This window comes from Sinohyriopsis cumingii, chromosome 4 (genome assembly GCF_028554795.1).
Source record: "Sinohyriopsis cumingii isolate HCF-2022 chromosome 4, ASM2855479v2, whole genome shotgun sequence".
Lineage (NCBI taxonomy): Eukaryota > Metazoa > Mollusca > Bivalvia > Unionida > Unionidae > Sinohyriopsis > Sinohyriopsis cumingii.
Window position 1 is genome coordinate 120,469,970 of NC_142964.1, and position 13,799 is coordinate 120,483,768.

A 13,799-nucleotide genomic window follows, 5' to 3' on the forward strand; every position below is an offset into this window, starting at 1 on the left:
TCTACATTAGAGATAAAATTCTCAATAATTACAGGAAAGTCATGCTACAAGTTTATGTGCTCTATGTTCCCTGTTTACAATTCCAATGGACTCAACTGATTGTTATGCCAGACTTATTTATCGGGACCTACAGTAATGATCTGTTACTTCTAAGCATTTAAATTTCATTGCCTTGCAAAACTGACATCACAATAAAGGTAACTCTTAAATGTGTATTTCTTACTTACACAGTAAGTTGTCATTATTAAATGATTTTAACCTATAATTACATCTGATGGAGCCCCCGGAAGCCCGAGTGGTATAAGCTGCTCACCATTACATATCACTCACAACTCACCATTGTCTGCATGGGTTCAAGTCTCAGCTTGAACATCATGGATATGTGAGAAAGTTTGCTAGTAGCTTCCTGCAGGTCACTGGTTCTTCCTATGCTCTTACTCCACAATGACCGTTATGTATGGCTGGTTTATCATGTGATAGAAATAGCATTAAACCCACAAAACCAAATAAAATAAATTATATATAAGAACAAACCTACTGCAAAAACTGAAATATTTCCTTTCAAAACTTGAATGATTCACATGAGTAACGAATATTTAGAATTCAGTAAGTAATGGTAACATTTTCTACAGAGATTTAGAGACAAATCTGTTTAAAGGCTATTTCTAATTTCAATCACAATGACCATATTTGACAATGGATCAGAATCAAATGAATAAATGTGAAAGGCTTTGATGTCAGAGTGCTCTGTATAAAATCATATGCAAATTGGTCCAACAGTTTGTGAGAAGAAATTGTACATAACAAATGTGAACAGATTATGCATGAACAATAAATGAATACATCATTAGCTCACTTGGCCTTATGGGAAGCTAAGATAAAAGTGCAAGATTGGGAAAGGTTGTATAGAAACAGCTGCATGACATTAAATTGAACCAAAAAAATGTTGTACCCATGTAAAGTACTGGTCAGTTTGGGAAGAGCAATGATATCTTTCTCCAGGGCCAAGGACTGGTCAGTATCTCTCATCTTTACCATTCCATCCTGGGTTTTGGTCATTTTTAGCAATCCTATCTCCCGGGTATGTGCCAATTCCACTTGAAACACATAGCCATCCTGTACAATGGTAAATAATTAACAATAATCTTGTTATCCAAATAGGACTCTATGATAACAATAAACTTGTTATCTGAATAAGATTCTACGATAACAATAACCCTGTTATCCGAATAAGACTCTATGATAACAATAATCTTGTTATCCGAATAACGCTCTACGATAACAATAATCATGTTATCCAAATAACACTCCATGATAACAATATTCTTGTTATCCGAATAATGCTCTACAATAACAATCATATACTATACATACACACTTATAGGTCAAGTCCAACTGCAAACTGTGCAGATCCAGATTCGCTATCTCAAAATAAGCCTGCAGATCTAGGACAATGCAGTGTGTTTGCAGTGACAAGTAGAACAAGCAACAGAGACCCTAATCTGCTTGCACGTTATACAATGGCAGACCAGGGTTTGTTTATTTGCAGTTGGACTCAACTTACAAGCAAGTAACAGGGTATGTACTGGCAACAACCCTTTTAGGCAGAACAGATAAATCTTCGTTTAAGAATATTATCAACGAAAGGTTTAATACATAATCATTAAATATGTACTTGAATTTTACTTGGCCTGTCCTGAGAAAACAATAGGTAAAATTAATGTACCTGATACCATACAGCGATAAAATTCAACAAGACAGAGTTCTTCCCTATAAAGGCATATTGGAAGTAAATACATTTTTAAAGTAAAATCTATATCTTCAATAATACCTAACTGATCATAATATTTTATGAGCACAAACACATCTTTGCCAATCCAGCCCTACCAAACTTGTATTCAGCAAGAAAAGTAATAAGACATCTGTCAATTAAGACTGAAGTCAGGCAAGAATGATATACCCCGGTGTTGATCATATGGTGCGAAGAATGATAAACCCCTGTGTTGATCATTTGGTGCCAAGAATGACATACCTGTGTTGATCATTTGGTGCCAAGAATGATATACCTGTGTTGATCATTTGGTGCCAAGAATGATATACCTGTGTTGATCATTTGGTGCCAAGAATGATATACCTGTGTTGATCATTTGGTGCCAGTCCTGGTCCATTTATCAGTTACTACTTAAGCACAGTCTTGGAAATTTTGTTCTAGAAACCGCACAAACTGAATTTATTTATGTCTTTGCATCATTCGAGTGAACCTCTTGAGTTTTCCTACAAAAGGGAAGTTACTTGTGACTTTGCATCATAAGAGTGAATCTCTTGAGTTTTCCTATAAAAGGGAAGTTACCTGTGCCTTTGCATCATTCAAGTGAATCTGTGCAGTTTTCCTACAATTGGGAGGTAAACTCCAGCTATATTTCTTTTTCTTGTTAGAATGCTGTCTCTGATGAGGAATTTACAATTTATTTATCAAAATTCATCTTATGATATTCATCTCATACCATTATAATTACCTGTCCTACGGTCTATAGCACTTTATCTCAATACCATTTTAATTACCTGTCCTACGGTCTATAGCACTTTATCTCAATAATCAGCCTAGTACAGTCACCATCTTATTACATACTGTAAGAATGTTTACGTAATTATTCGAGGAAGTTGCAATTAACATTAGCTTCCTCTTCACAGGAACTTTATCCAAAGGTTGACAGATCTTGTCTTGATCTCTATAATTATATTTATCAACACAATATGCATGACTAGGTGTCAACAATTTCCAAGTTTAAGATATCTTCAGAAAACAGATTTGTCAGAGAAGGAAAGTTTTAGACAATCTTTGATTGTTATAACATGACTATCCAATATCGACGAATGGAGGTAAGCATAACCTCATCAACATACACCTTAAGAACTAAAATGGAGGTAGGCATAACCTAATCAACATACACCTTAAGAACTAAAATGGAGGTAGGAATAACCTCATCAACATACACCTTAAGAACTAAAATGGAGGTGAGCATAATCTGATCAACATACACCACAAGAACTAGAATGGAGGTAAGCATAACCTCATCAACATACACTGTAAGAACTAGATTGGAGGTAGGCATAACCTCATCAACATACACTGTAAGAACTAGAATGGAGGTAGGCATAATATCATCAACATACACCTTAAGAACTAGAATGGAGGTAGGCATAACCTGATCAACATACACCTTAAGAACTAGAATGGAGGTAGGCATAACCTGATCAACATACACCATAAGAACTAGAATGGAGGTAACCATAACCTGATCAACATACACCTTAAGAACTAGAATGGAGGTAGGCATAACCTCATCAACATACACCGTAAGAACTAGAGTGGAGGTAGGCATAACCTCATCAACATACACCTTAACTGGAATGGAGGTAAGCATAACCTCATCAACATACACCTCAAGAACTATAATGGAGGTAGGCATAACCTCATCAACATACACCTTAACTCATTCGGCCCCAGAGGTTTTTGTCGTTTTTGCCTGAAATGTGCGTATGAACGAGATTTGGGGTGCTATTTCTGAATACATCGTAATACAGCAGTTTTCAACAGATTATCCATGAGAATAATGCCTAGTTGTATTAGAAACATCAATTTCCATTGGTTATTTTGCTTGCGCATGAGCAGAAGGGTAAAAGTTGGAGTTTTTTTTTTGTTGCTTAATAGACCTATCATTTTCGTATGGAGACCGCAATTTATTCCAAATGCCCACCTTATCCTAGTTTTTGCAAAGGTTCACCTGTCTGTGTGCAGTTAAGACCGGTATGCCTTAGATCTGAGGCCAAAAGGTCTAAAATCCGGACACAAAATCGCATTCCGATCTCGAGCGAATTTTGGGTGGAAAAAAAAAACGGGTCCAAAAAATGAGCTTTTTCTAACTGTATTTTGTAGTGCAACTAGAACTTCCAGATTATTTGATATCATTTTAGAGCTATATCTGTCTGCTTTTTTTTAATACCACCCACGTTGGTCTATCTTAAATGGCCTTGATGCTGCAGGGCTTTGAAGTAGGGTACAGCCTCATCACGCCTACAGACCGGATAGGGGCCGAATCGGTTAAGAACTAGAATGGAGGTAGGCATAACCTCATCAACATACACCTTAAGAACTAGAATGGAGGTAGGCATAACCTCATCAACATACACCTTAAGAACTAGAATGAAGGTAGGCATAACCTCATCAACATACACCTTAAGAACTAGAATGGAGGTAGGCATAACCTCATCAACATACACCGTAAGAACTAGAGTGGAGGTAGGCATAACCTCATCAACATACACCTTAACTAGAATGGAGGTAAGCATAACCTCATCAACATACACCTCAAGAACTATAATGGAGGTAGGCATAACCTCATCAACATACACCTTAACTCATTCGGCCCCAGAGGTTTTTGTCGTTTTTGCCCGAAATGTGCGTATGAACGAGATTTGGGGTGCTATTTCTGAATACATCGTAATACAGCAGTTTTCAACAGATTATCCATGAGAATAATGCCTAGTTGTATTAGAAACATCAATTTCCATTGGTTATTTTGCTTGCGCATGAGCAGAAGGGTAAAAGTTGGAGTTTTTTTTTTGTTGCTTAATAGACCTATCATTTTCGTATGGAGACCGCAATTTATTCCAAATGCCCACCTTATCCTAGTTTTTGCAAAGGTTCACCTGTCTGTGTGCAGTTAAGACCGGTATGCCTTAGATCTGAGGCCAAAAGGTCTAAAATCCAGACACAAAATCGCATTCCGATCTCGAGCGAATTTTGGGTGGAAAAAAAAAACGGGTCCAAAAAATGAGCTTTTTCTAACTGTATTTTGTAGTGCAACTAGAACTTCCAGATTATTTGATATCATTTTAGAGCTATATCTGTCTGCTTTTTTTTAATACCACCCACGTTGGTCTATCTTAAATGGCCTTGATACTGCAGGGCTTTGAAGTAGGGTACAGCCTCATCACGCCTACAGACGGGATAGGGGCCGAATCGGTTAAGAACTAGAATGGAGGTAGGCATAACCTCATCAACATACACCAAAAGAACTAGAATGGAGGTAGGCATAACCTCATCAACATACACCTTAAGAACTAGAATGAAGGTAGGCATAACCTCATCAACATACACCTTAAGAACTAGAATGGAGGTAGGCATAACCTCATCAACATACACCTTAAGAACTAGAATGGAGGCAGGCATAACCTCATCAACATACACCAAAAGAACTAGAATGGAGGTAAGCATAACCTCATCAACATACACCATAAGAACTAGAATGGAGGCAGGCATAACCTCATCAACATACACCAAAAGAACTAGAATGGAGGCAGGCATAACCTCATCAACATACACCATAAGAACTAGAATGGAGGTAGGCATAACCTCATCAACATACACCTTAAGAACTAGAATGGAGGTAGGCATAACCTCATCAACATACACCAAAAGAACTAGAATGGAGGCAGGCATAACCTCATCAACATACACCAAAAGAACTAGAATGGAGGCAGGCATAACCTCATCAACATACACCAAAAGAACTAGAATGGAGGCAGGCATAACCTCATCAACATACACCATAAGAACTAGAATGGAGGCAGGCATAACCTCATCAACATACACCTTAAGAAATAGAATGGAGGTAGGCATAACCTCATCAACATACACCTTAAGAAATAGAATGGAGGTAGGCATAACCTCATCAACATACACCTTAAGAACTAGAATGAAGGTAGGCATAACCTCATCAACATACACCATAAGAACTAGAATGGAGGTAGGCATAACCTCATCAACAAACACCTTAAGAACTAGAATGGAGGCAGGCATAACCTCATCAACATACACCATAAGAACTAGAACGGAAGCAGGCATAACCTTATCAACATACACCTTAAGAAATAGAATGGAGGTAGGCATAACCTCATCAACATACACCTTAAGAAATAGAATGGAGGTAGGCATAACCTCATCAACATACACCATAAGAACTAGAATGGAGGCAGGCATAACCTCATCAACATAAACCGTAAGAACTAGAATGGAGGTAGGCATAACTTCATCAACATACCTTCAGAACTAGAACGGAAGTAGGTTGAACCTGCACTGGAAGCTTGTTCTGATTAAGCAGCTCAGCTACCTTGATGTTCAATGCTGCCTTTAGCCGCCGTAATGCTTCCAGATCATCTGGCCAGTGACCACTCCCCTCCAACAAGCACACCACTATGGGACATACAAATCTAAAGATTAGTACATTGCCATGGTCTATAGATAATCTAAGGATTAGTACAACACTTTGGTTTAAAAATAATCTACGGATTAGTAGATAATCTAAGAACTAGAATTTATTCAGAAACTAAATTATGTTGTTCAATGTTTCTCTTTATTTTACTAAAGTTATTTAAGTGGCACTGTAGACAACAGATATATCTCAAGTAAGGAGGTAGAAACATATTTTTTGTCCCTTGGGAATTTTCTGGTGTGTTTTCTGCATGACTCTGAAATATTCTAATTTGGAATTCAGACTCATTAATATAAGGAATATACAACACGATCCCTACAAGAATAATGACCATTGACATTGTGCTGAATACAATCCTAGCAATCTCTAAAGAGTAATGATGGGCACTGACATCCTGCTGAATACAATCCTAGCAATCTTTAAAAGAGTAATGACAGGCCACTGACATCATGCTGAACACAATCCTAGCGATCTCTAAACAAGTAATGATAGGCCACTGACATTGTTCTGCATGCAAACCTAGCGATCTCTAAATGAGTAACGATAGGCCACTGACATCGTGCTGAATGCAATCCTAGCGATCTCTAAATGAGTAACGATAGAACACTGACATTGTGCTGAATGCAATCATAGATATCTCTAAATGAGTAATGACAGGCCACTGACATCATGCTGAATGCAAACTTAGCAATCTCTAAATGAGTAAAGATAGGCCACTGACATCATGCTAAATACAATCCTAGCGATCTCTAAATGAGTAATGACAGGCCACTGACATCCTGCTGAATACAATCCTAGCGATCTCTAAATGACTAATGACAGGCTACTGACATCCTGCTGAATACAATCCTAGTGATCTCTAAATGACTAATGACAGGCCACTGACATTGTGCTGAATACAATCCTAGTGATCTGTAAACGAGTAATGACAGGCCACTGACATTGTGCTGAATACAATCCTAGTGATCTCTAAATGAGTAATGACAGGCCATTGACATCATGCTGAATGCAATCATAGCGATCTCTAAATGACTAATGACAGGCCACTGACATTGTGCTGAATACAATCCAAGCGATCTCTAAATGAGTAACAACAGGCCACTGACATCCTGCTGAATACAATCCAAGTGATCTCTACAACGGTAATGATGGGCCACTGACATCGTGCTGAATACAATCCTAGAGATCTCTAAATGAGTAATGACAGGTCATTGACATCATGCTGAATGCAATCATAGCGATCTCTAAATGACTAATGACAGGCCACTGACAATGTGCTGAATACAATCTAAGCGATCTCTAAATGAGTAACAACAGGCCACTGACATCCTGCTGAATAAAATCCTAGTGATCTCTACAACGGTAATGATGGGCCACTGACATCGTGCTGAATACAATCCTAGTGATCTAAAAGGGTAACGATAGGCCACTGTGCTGAATACAATCCTAGTGATCTCTAAATGAGTAATGACAGGCCACTGACATCGTACTGAATACAATCCTAGCAATCTCTAAATGATTAATGATAGGCCACTGACATTGTGCTGAATACAATCCTAGTGATCTCTATGTGACTAATGACAGGCCACTGACATTGTGCTCCATGCAATCCTAGCGATCTCTAAATGAGTAATGACAGGCCACTGACATCCTGCTGAATACAATCCTAGTGATCTCTAAATGAGTAATGACAGGCCACTGACATTGTGCTCCATGCAATCCTAGTGATCTCTAAATAAGTAATAACAGGCCACTGACATCCTGCTGAATACAATCCTAGTGATCTCTAAATGACTAATGACAGGCCACTGACATTGTGCTCCATGCAATCCTAGTGATCTCTAAATAAGTAATAACAGGCCACTGACATCCTGCTGAATACAATCCTAGTGATCTCTAAATGACTAATGACAGGCCACTGACATTGTGCTGCATGCAATCCTAGTGATCTCTAAATGAGTAATAAGAGGCCACCGACATCCTGCTGAATACAATCCTAGTGATCTCTATATGACTAATGACAGGCCACTGACATTGTGCTCCATGCAATCCTAGTGATCTCTAAATAAGTAATAACAGGCCACTGACATCCTGCTGAATACAATCCTAGTGATCTCTATATGACTAATGACAGGCCACTGACATTGTGCTGCATGCAATCCTAGCAATCTCTAAATGACTAATGACAGGCCACTGACATTGTGCTGCTTGCAATCCTAGCAATCTCTAAATGAGTAATGACAGGCCATTGACATCCTGCTGAATGCAATCCTAGCAATCTCTAAATGAGTAACAACAGGCCACTGACATCATGCTGAATACAATCCTAGTGATCTAAAAGGGTAATGATAGGCCACTGTGCTGAATACAATCCTAGTGATCTCTAAATGAGTAATGATGGGTCACTGACAAAATGTTGAATGTTGTGACAATTATCTATAGTATTAAGCAGCAACATGAAATGATGCAGGTGAATACGGAGAAACTAAAATGTAACCATATCAATAATTTCATTCTGCTTTTGCACCGTCTTACAAGTTGAGTCCAACTGCAAAATGCATAGGCCTCATTAATAATGCTGTCCTGATAGTACTTAAATATACACCAATTACATTTTTATTGCTTATAATTCTTTGTTTTATATGGTACGTATATGAGTGTCCATATTTCATGCTCAAATACATCAATGATCTATAGTTTTTGGACATATCATGACAATGATGAATTGAACAATGATACATCAACATAAAACAATCTAGTTTTCTTAATGATTCTTCATTCTGCTTACTAACTTTGAATAAAATTCCTATATTAAAAATATTCTTTATGATTTGGTGACTTCAAACTTCAATTTATTCCTGTCACAGATTTGTTTTCAAGAATGGTTACAAAGTGCCACTCCAATGAAATGGAGAGAACTGGATCAAGGGAGATAATCAACCCAACACAGACTATAAGCTGGCACGAGTGTCCTTTTAGGGGTCCTAGACTGGGAACTAAAGAAATTATTCAGGAGGGACATGCACACATTCCCAAACGCATACATGCACACACACACACACACACACACACACACACTCACTATGATCCAAAGTCACATCACTAGTTCTGGTGCCTGCAAGTGGCTGCTGATCCTAAAATGTCAGTTTTACTAAGGATTTTGGTGTTCTTCAATTTCAAAAACAAAGCAATATACCAGGATCTAAGCCTTCAAAAGCACAATATACAAATGGAAAGAACCTGTTCTAAAATTGTTGCATATACTAAATGAAAATTAAATTTCAGAATCTGAAATCTATATAAAATTGGCATGTGTTGGGAGCTGATTTACCTTTCTGTATTGGGCACCAGACTGGACAAGGCTTATCTGCCCTTGGAAGAAGTCGGATATCATCCGATGCATACTCTACGTGCTTGAACTTTGCTGGCAATGGAGTGAACACCTGAATGAATGAATGTTAAAAAATTAGAACAATGTTCACTCAATCATAAATCCCCTCACCATCAAAAGGACATTAGAGTAGTTGACATTATACAGACTGGCAAGGAGGGAAAAGTCTGACATAAAATTTAGGTCACAGTTACCTATGATGGAATTAACTTTCTTGATACACAACCACATATTATTTTGGTAAGTGTATGCAAAATAAGGTTAAAGATTTTTTAGCATATTACAAATAAAAACTTAATATAGATGAATATAGGAGAAGAATATACTGTGGGTATAACGAAAGAAAAAAAAACAACAACAAAGAAAACAAGGTACATAAATGTGAAAATTAGATCATAGGAGCCCATTTTTTTATGGTTAAGCAATCCTTCTTGAAATGCATTAACATCAAGTTGTAAATTAGATCAAAATGACAGTTTTAATATGGTAGGGTTACTCAACCTGATATGCATCCATGACTTTCACTTAAGAAAACAGAGCCATTAAGTGTGAAGATTTATTCAATTAAGCAAATACCATTTTTTATGATGTCTTATATTTCTGATTTTCTCTTCTATTTCTCATTATACGATCCCTGACAATGGTATCAAGAACATTAACTATGGGTGACTAGGAACTAAATAAACATCTTAATCATGAATGACTAGGAATTACAGAAACATCTTAATCGTGAGTGACTAGGAATTATGGAAACATCTTAATGAGTGACTAGGAATTATGGAAACATCTTAATCATGAGTGACTAGGAATTATGGAAACATCTTAATGAGTGACTAGGAATTATGGAAACATCTTAATCATGAGTGACTAGGAATTATGGAAACATCTTAATCATGAGTGACTAGGAATTATGAAAACATCTTAATCATGAGTGACCAGGAATTATGGAAACATCTTAATCATGAGTGACTAGGAATTATGGAAACATCTTAATCATGAGTGACCAGGAATTATGGAAACATCTTAATCATGAGTGACTAGAAATTATGGAAACATCTTAATCATGAGTGACCAGGAATTATGGAAACATCTTAATCATGAGTGACAACAAACTATCTCGCTTGTGGACATTTATACAAATCCATACCATTACATGTCATTTTATGTTCATGAATGCCAGTTATAAGTTATGTTGTATCTGAAGCCAAGCAGAGGCACCTCAGTTTATAATTTCACTGGTCTGGTTGGCTGGCAATTTTTAACACATTGGCTACATTATTCCAAGGACATCGGTGCCAAGTGCCTTTCTCACAGATTCAGAGAGGCATACAAAGGGGACTTGCCTTCGGTGCCAGAACCCTTAGCTTATGAGTCAGACACTCTGCCAACTGAGCTACTGGGGTTGCCTTATGCATTTTTAATTAATAATAATCATTTTTTCCACTTATGCCATCAAACAGACACTTATCAGAGAGAATGAAGGAAATGCATCTGTACCCATCCGTGATGGGGAGAGTACCGCTGAGATTGTTGATGAGAATGGACCACCAACATGAGCATGAAAATACATGTCAAACTCCTTGGCCATTATCAGATGACAAACTGGTAAACCAATTTGTTACTGTGATAGTCATATTAAGAAGATATAGATTGTATTGGAGAAGATCTGGTAGGGCCATTATTTGGAAACTGTGATATTCATGGGTGTATTTTTCAAATAGCTTACTTGTCAGCAAATCCCAAAATCAACTAGTGATGCAGAAGTAGCAACTTATGGTCATGTAGTGTATATAAGATAAGTACATGATGGGTGGCAATATGGAGAAGAAAAAAAAGCCAAAAAATCTAAATACACAACGACAAAGAACCCATGATATATGAACCTACCATAATAAACAGGACTGAAAATACTAAGAATCTGTTTCTTACTGTGTCTTACTGTGACTTATTGTGTCAATGTGTCTCAATGTGTCTGTGTCTAACTGTATCATGTCTTGTTGTGTCTTGTGTCATACTGATTCCCATGTCTTGTCACACTGTCTTGTGTCTTACTGTGTCCTGTGTCTTATTGTCTTAGTGTATGAGTTGTGTCTTACTGTCTTGTGTTTTACTGTGTCTTATTGTGATGATGTGTCTGTCTTACTGTGTCTTGTTGTGTCTGTCTTATGTCTTACTGCATCTGTGTCTTGCTGTGTCTGTGTCATGTTGTCTTACAGTGTCTTATCTTGATGGGTCTTACTGCATATCTTGTAGTATATTAACTCTGTCTTGTTGTATCTGTGTTTCTTGTTGGGTTTTACTGTCTGCATTTTACTATCTTATTATCTTATTGCATTTTGCTGTGTCTGATTGTACTTTACTGTCTCTTGTGACCTACTGTGTCTTACTGTGTCTGTGTCTTATTTCATATTTCTATCTTATTGTGACATACTGTCTTAATGTGTCTTATTGTCTTTCTGTGTCTCACTGCATCTTCCTGTTTCATAATGTGTCTTCCTGTCTTATTGCATCTTACTGCCTCATATTGTCTAACTGAATGTTGTCTTACTCTTATTTCATCTAACTGTACTATATTACTATGTGACTTGTTGTGTCTTACTGTCTGTTTTGTTGTGTCTTAGTGCATCTTCCTGTGTCTTATTGCAGCTTACTGTGTCTTATGACTAATTGTCTTACTGTGTGTTGTATTGTGTCTTACTGTGGGTTGTATTGCATGCTACTGTGTTTTTTATTGTCTTGTGCCTCACTGTGTCTTAAGGCACTGAACTGTTTTGTCTTGTTTTTTTTGTTGTCTTACTGTATCTCATTGTCTTACAGTATGTTATTGTGTCTCACTGTGTGTCTTATTGTGTGTTGTGTGTGACTTACTGTGTCTTGTGTGACTTATTGTCTTACTTTGTCTTGTGTGACTTATTGCATCTTACTGTGTCTTGTGTGACTTACTGTGTCTTATTGTGTCTTGTGTGACTTACTGCAGGTCTTATTGTGACTTGTAGTCTTACTGTGCATCTCAATGTGTCTTGTGTCTGTGTCTTACTGCATTTTACTGTGTGAATTATTGTGTCTGTGTCTTGTTGTCTTACATATTCTTGTTGCATCTTAGTGTCTTACTGTGTCTTCATGTGTCTTATTGCATTTTACTGTGTTATTGTGTCTGTCTTACTGTTTGTCTTATGTCTTACTGTCTTACAGTGACTTATTGTGTCTTGTCTTCATGTGTGTCTTGTCGCATTTTACTATTTCTTATTGTGTCTTAATGTTCATCTTGTTGCATTGTACTATTTATCATATCTTGATGTTTTGTTGCATCATACTCTTTCTTATTGTGCATTTTGTTGCATTTTACTGCCTTATTGTTCAATTTGCTGCATGTTTTGTTACATCTTACTGTGTCTTATTGTTCAATTTGTTGCATGTCTTGTTACTTCTTACTGTGTCTTATTGTTCAATTTGTTGCATGTCTTGTTACAAATTACTGTGTCTTATTGTTCAATGTGTTGCATGTCTTGTTACATCATACTGTGTCTTATTGTTCAATTTGTTGCATGTCTTGTTAATTTTAATGTGTCTTATTGTTCAATTTGTTGCATGTCTTGTTACATCTTACTATGTCTTTTTGTTCAATTTTGTTGCATGTCTTGTTACATCTTACTGTGCCTTATTGTGCATCTTGTTGTGTCTTGCAGAATGCCTTGAAATGTTTCAAAAAATTTTAATTTTCTTAGCACAGATCATCCACATCAAAAGACTAAGGCATTTTCTTGTTTCCTAGTGAACTGATTCAAATTCTTGGAATGGTAAAGTGTAGTACATAAGAATAAAAGTGAAAATACATAAAGAAAAGAAATGTTTTCAGTGGACAAGAATGTCCCTGAATATTAAACATATTTAAAAAATCGTTTTCTTAAAATTTATTGGCAAACATTTAGGTTAAATAAGGGACATAACTCAAACTGATGAAGACAAGGGAAGACGATAAAACTTATTTAACTATAACACTCTACACTGGATTTCAAACACTACCAAAATGCAAAGTGAACATAATTCCATTTAATGCATACAAGCATGGTTGGACTAAGTAACACTCTAAATAACTCTCCTCACAATAAACAGAGCAGGGATACGGGTAGGGG

At 36.9% G+C, this 13,799-nt stretch overlaps 1 protein-coding gene across 1 annotated transcript in view; it reads right to left on the bottom strand.

Annotated features, from left to right (window-relative positions):
* LOC149802008 (nucleolar protein 6-like) overlaps positions 1-13,799 on the bottom strand; it is an 80,101-nt gene that overhangs the window by 21,206 nt on the left and 45,096 nt on the right. Inside the window, exons 15-17 of the mRNA XM_089956408.1 lie at positions 9,607-9,718; positions 6,105-6,256; positions 953-1,116 (exon numbers count right to left, since the gene is read on the bottom strand). Coding sequence (XP_089812534.1) covers positions 953-1,116; positions 6,105-6,256; positions 9,607-9,718 — 428 coding nt within the window. The remainder of the gene's footprint in view (positions 1-952; positions 1,117-6,104; positions 6,257-9,606; positions 9,719-13,799) is intronic.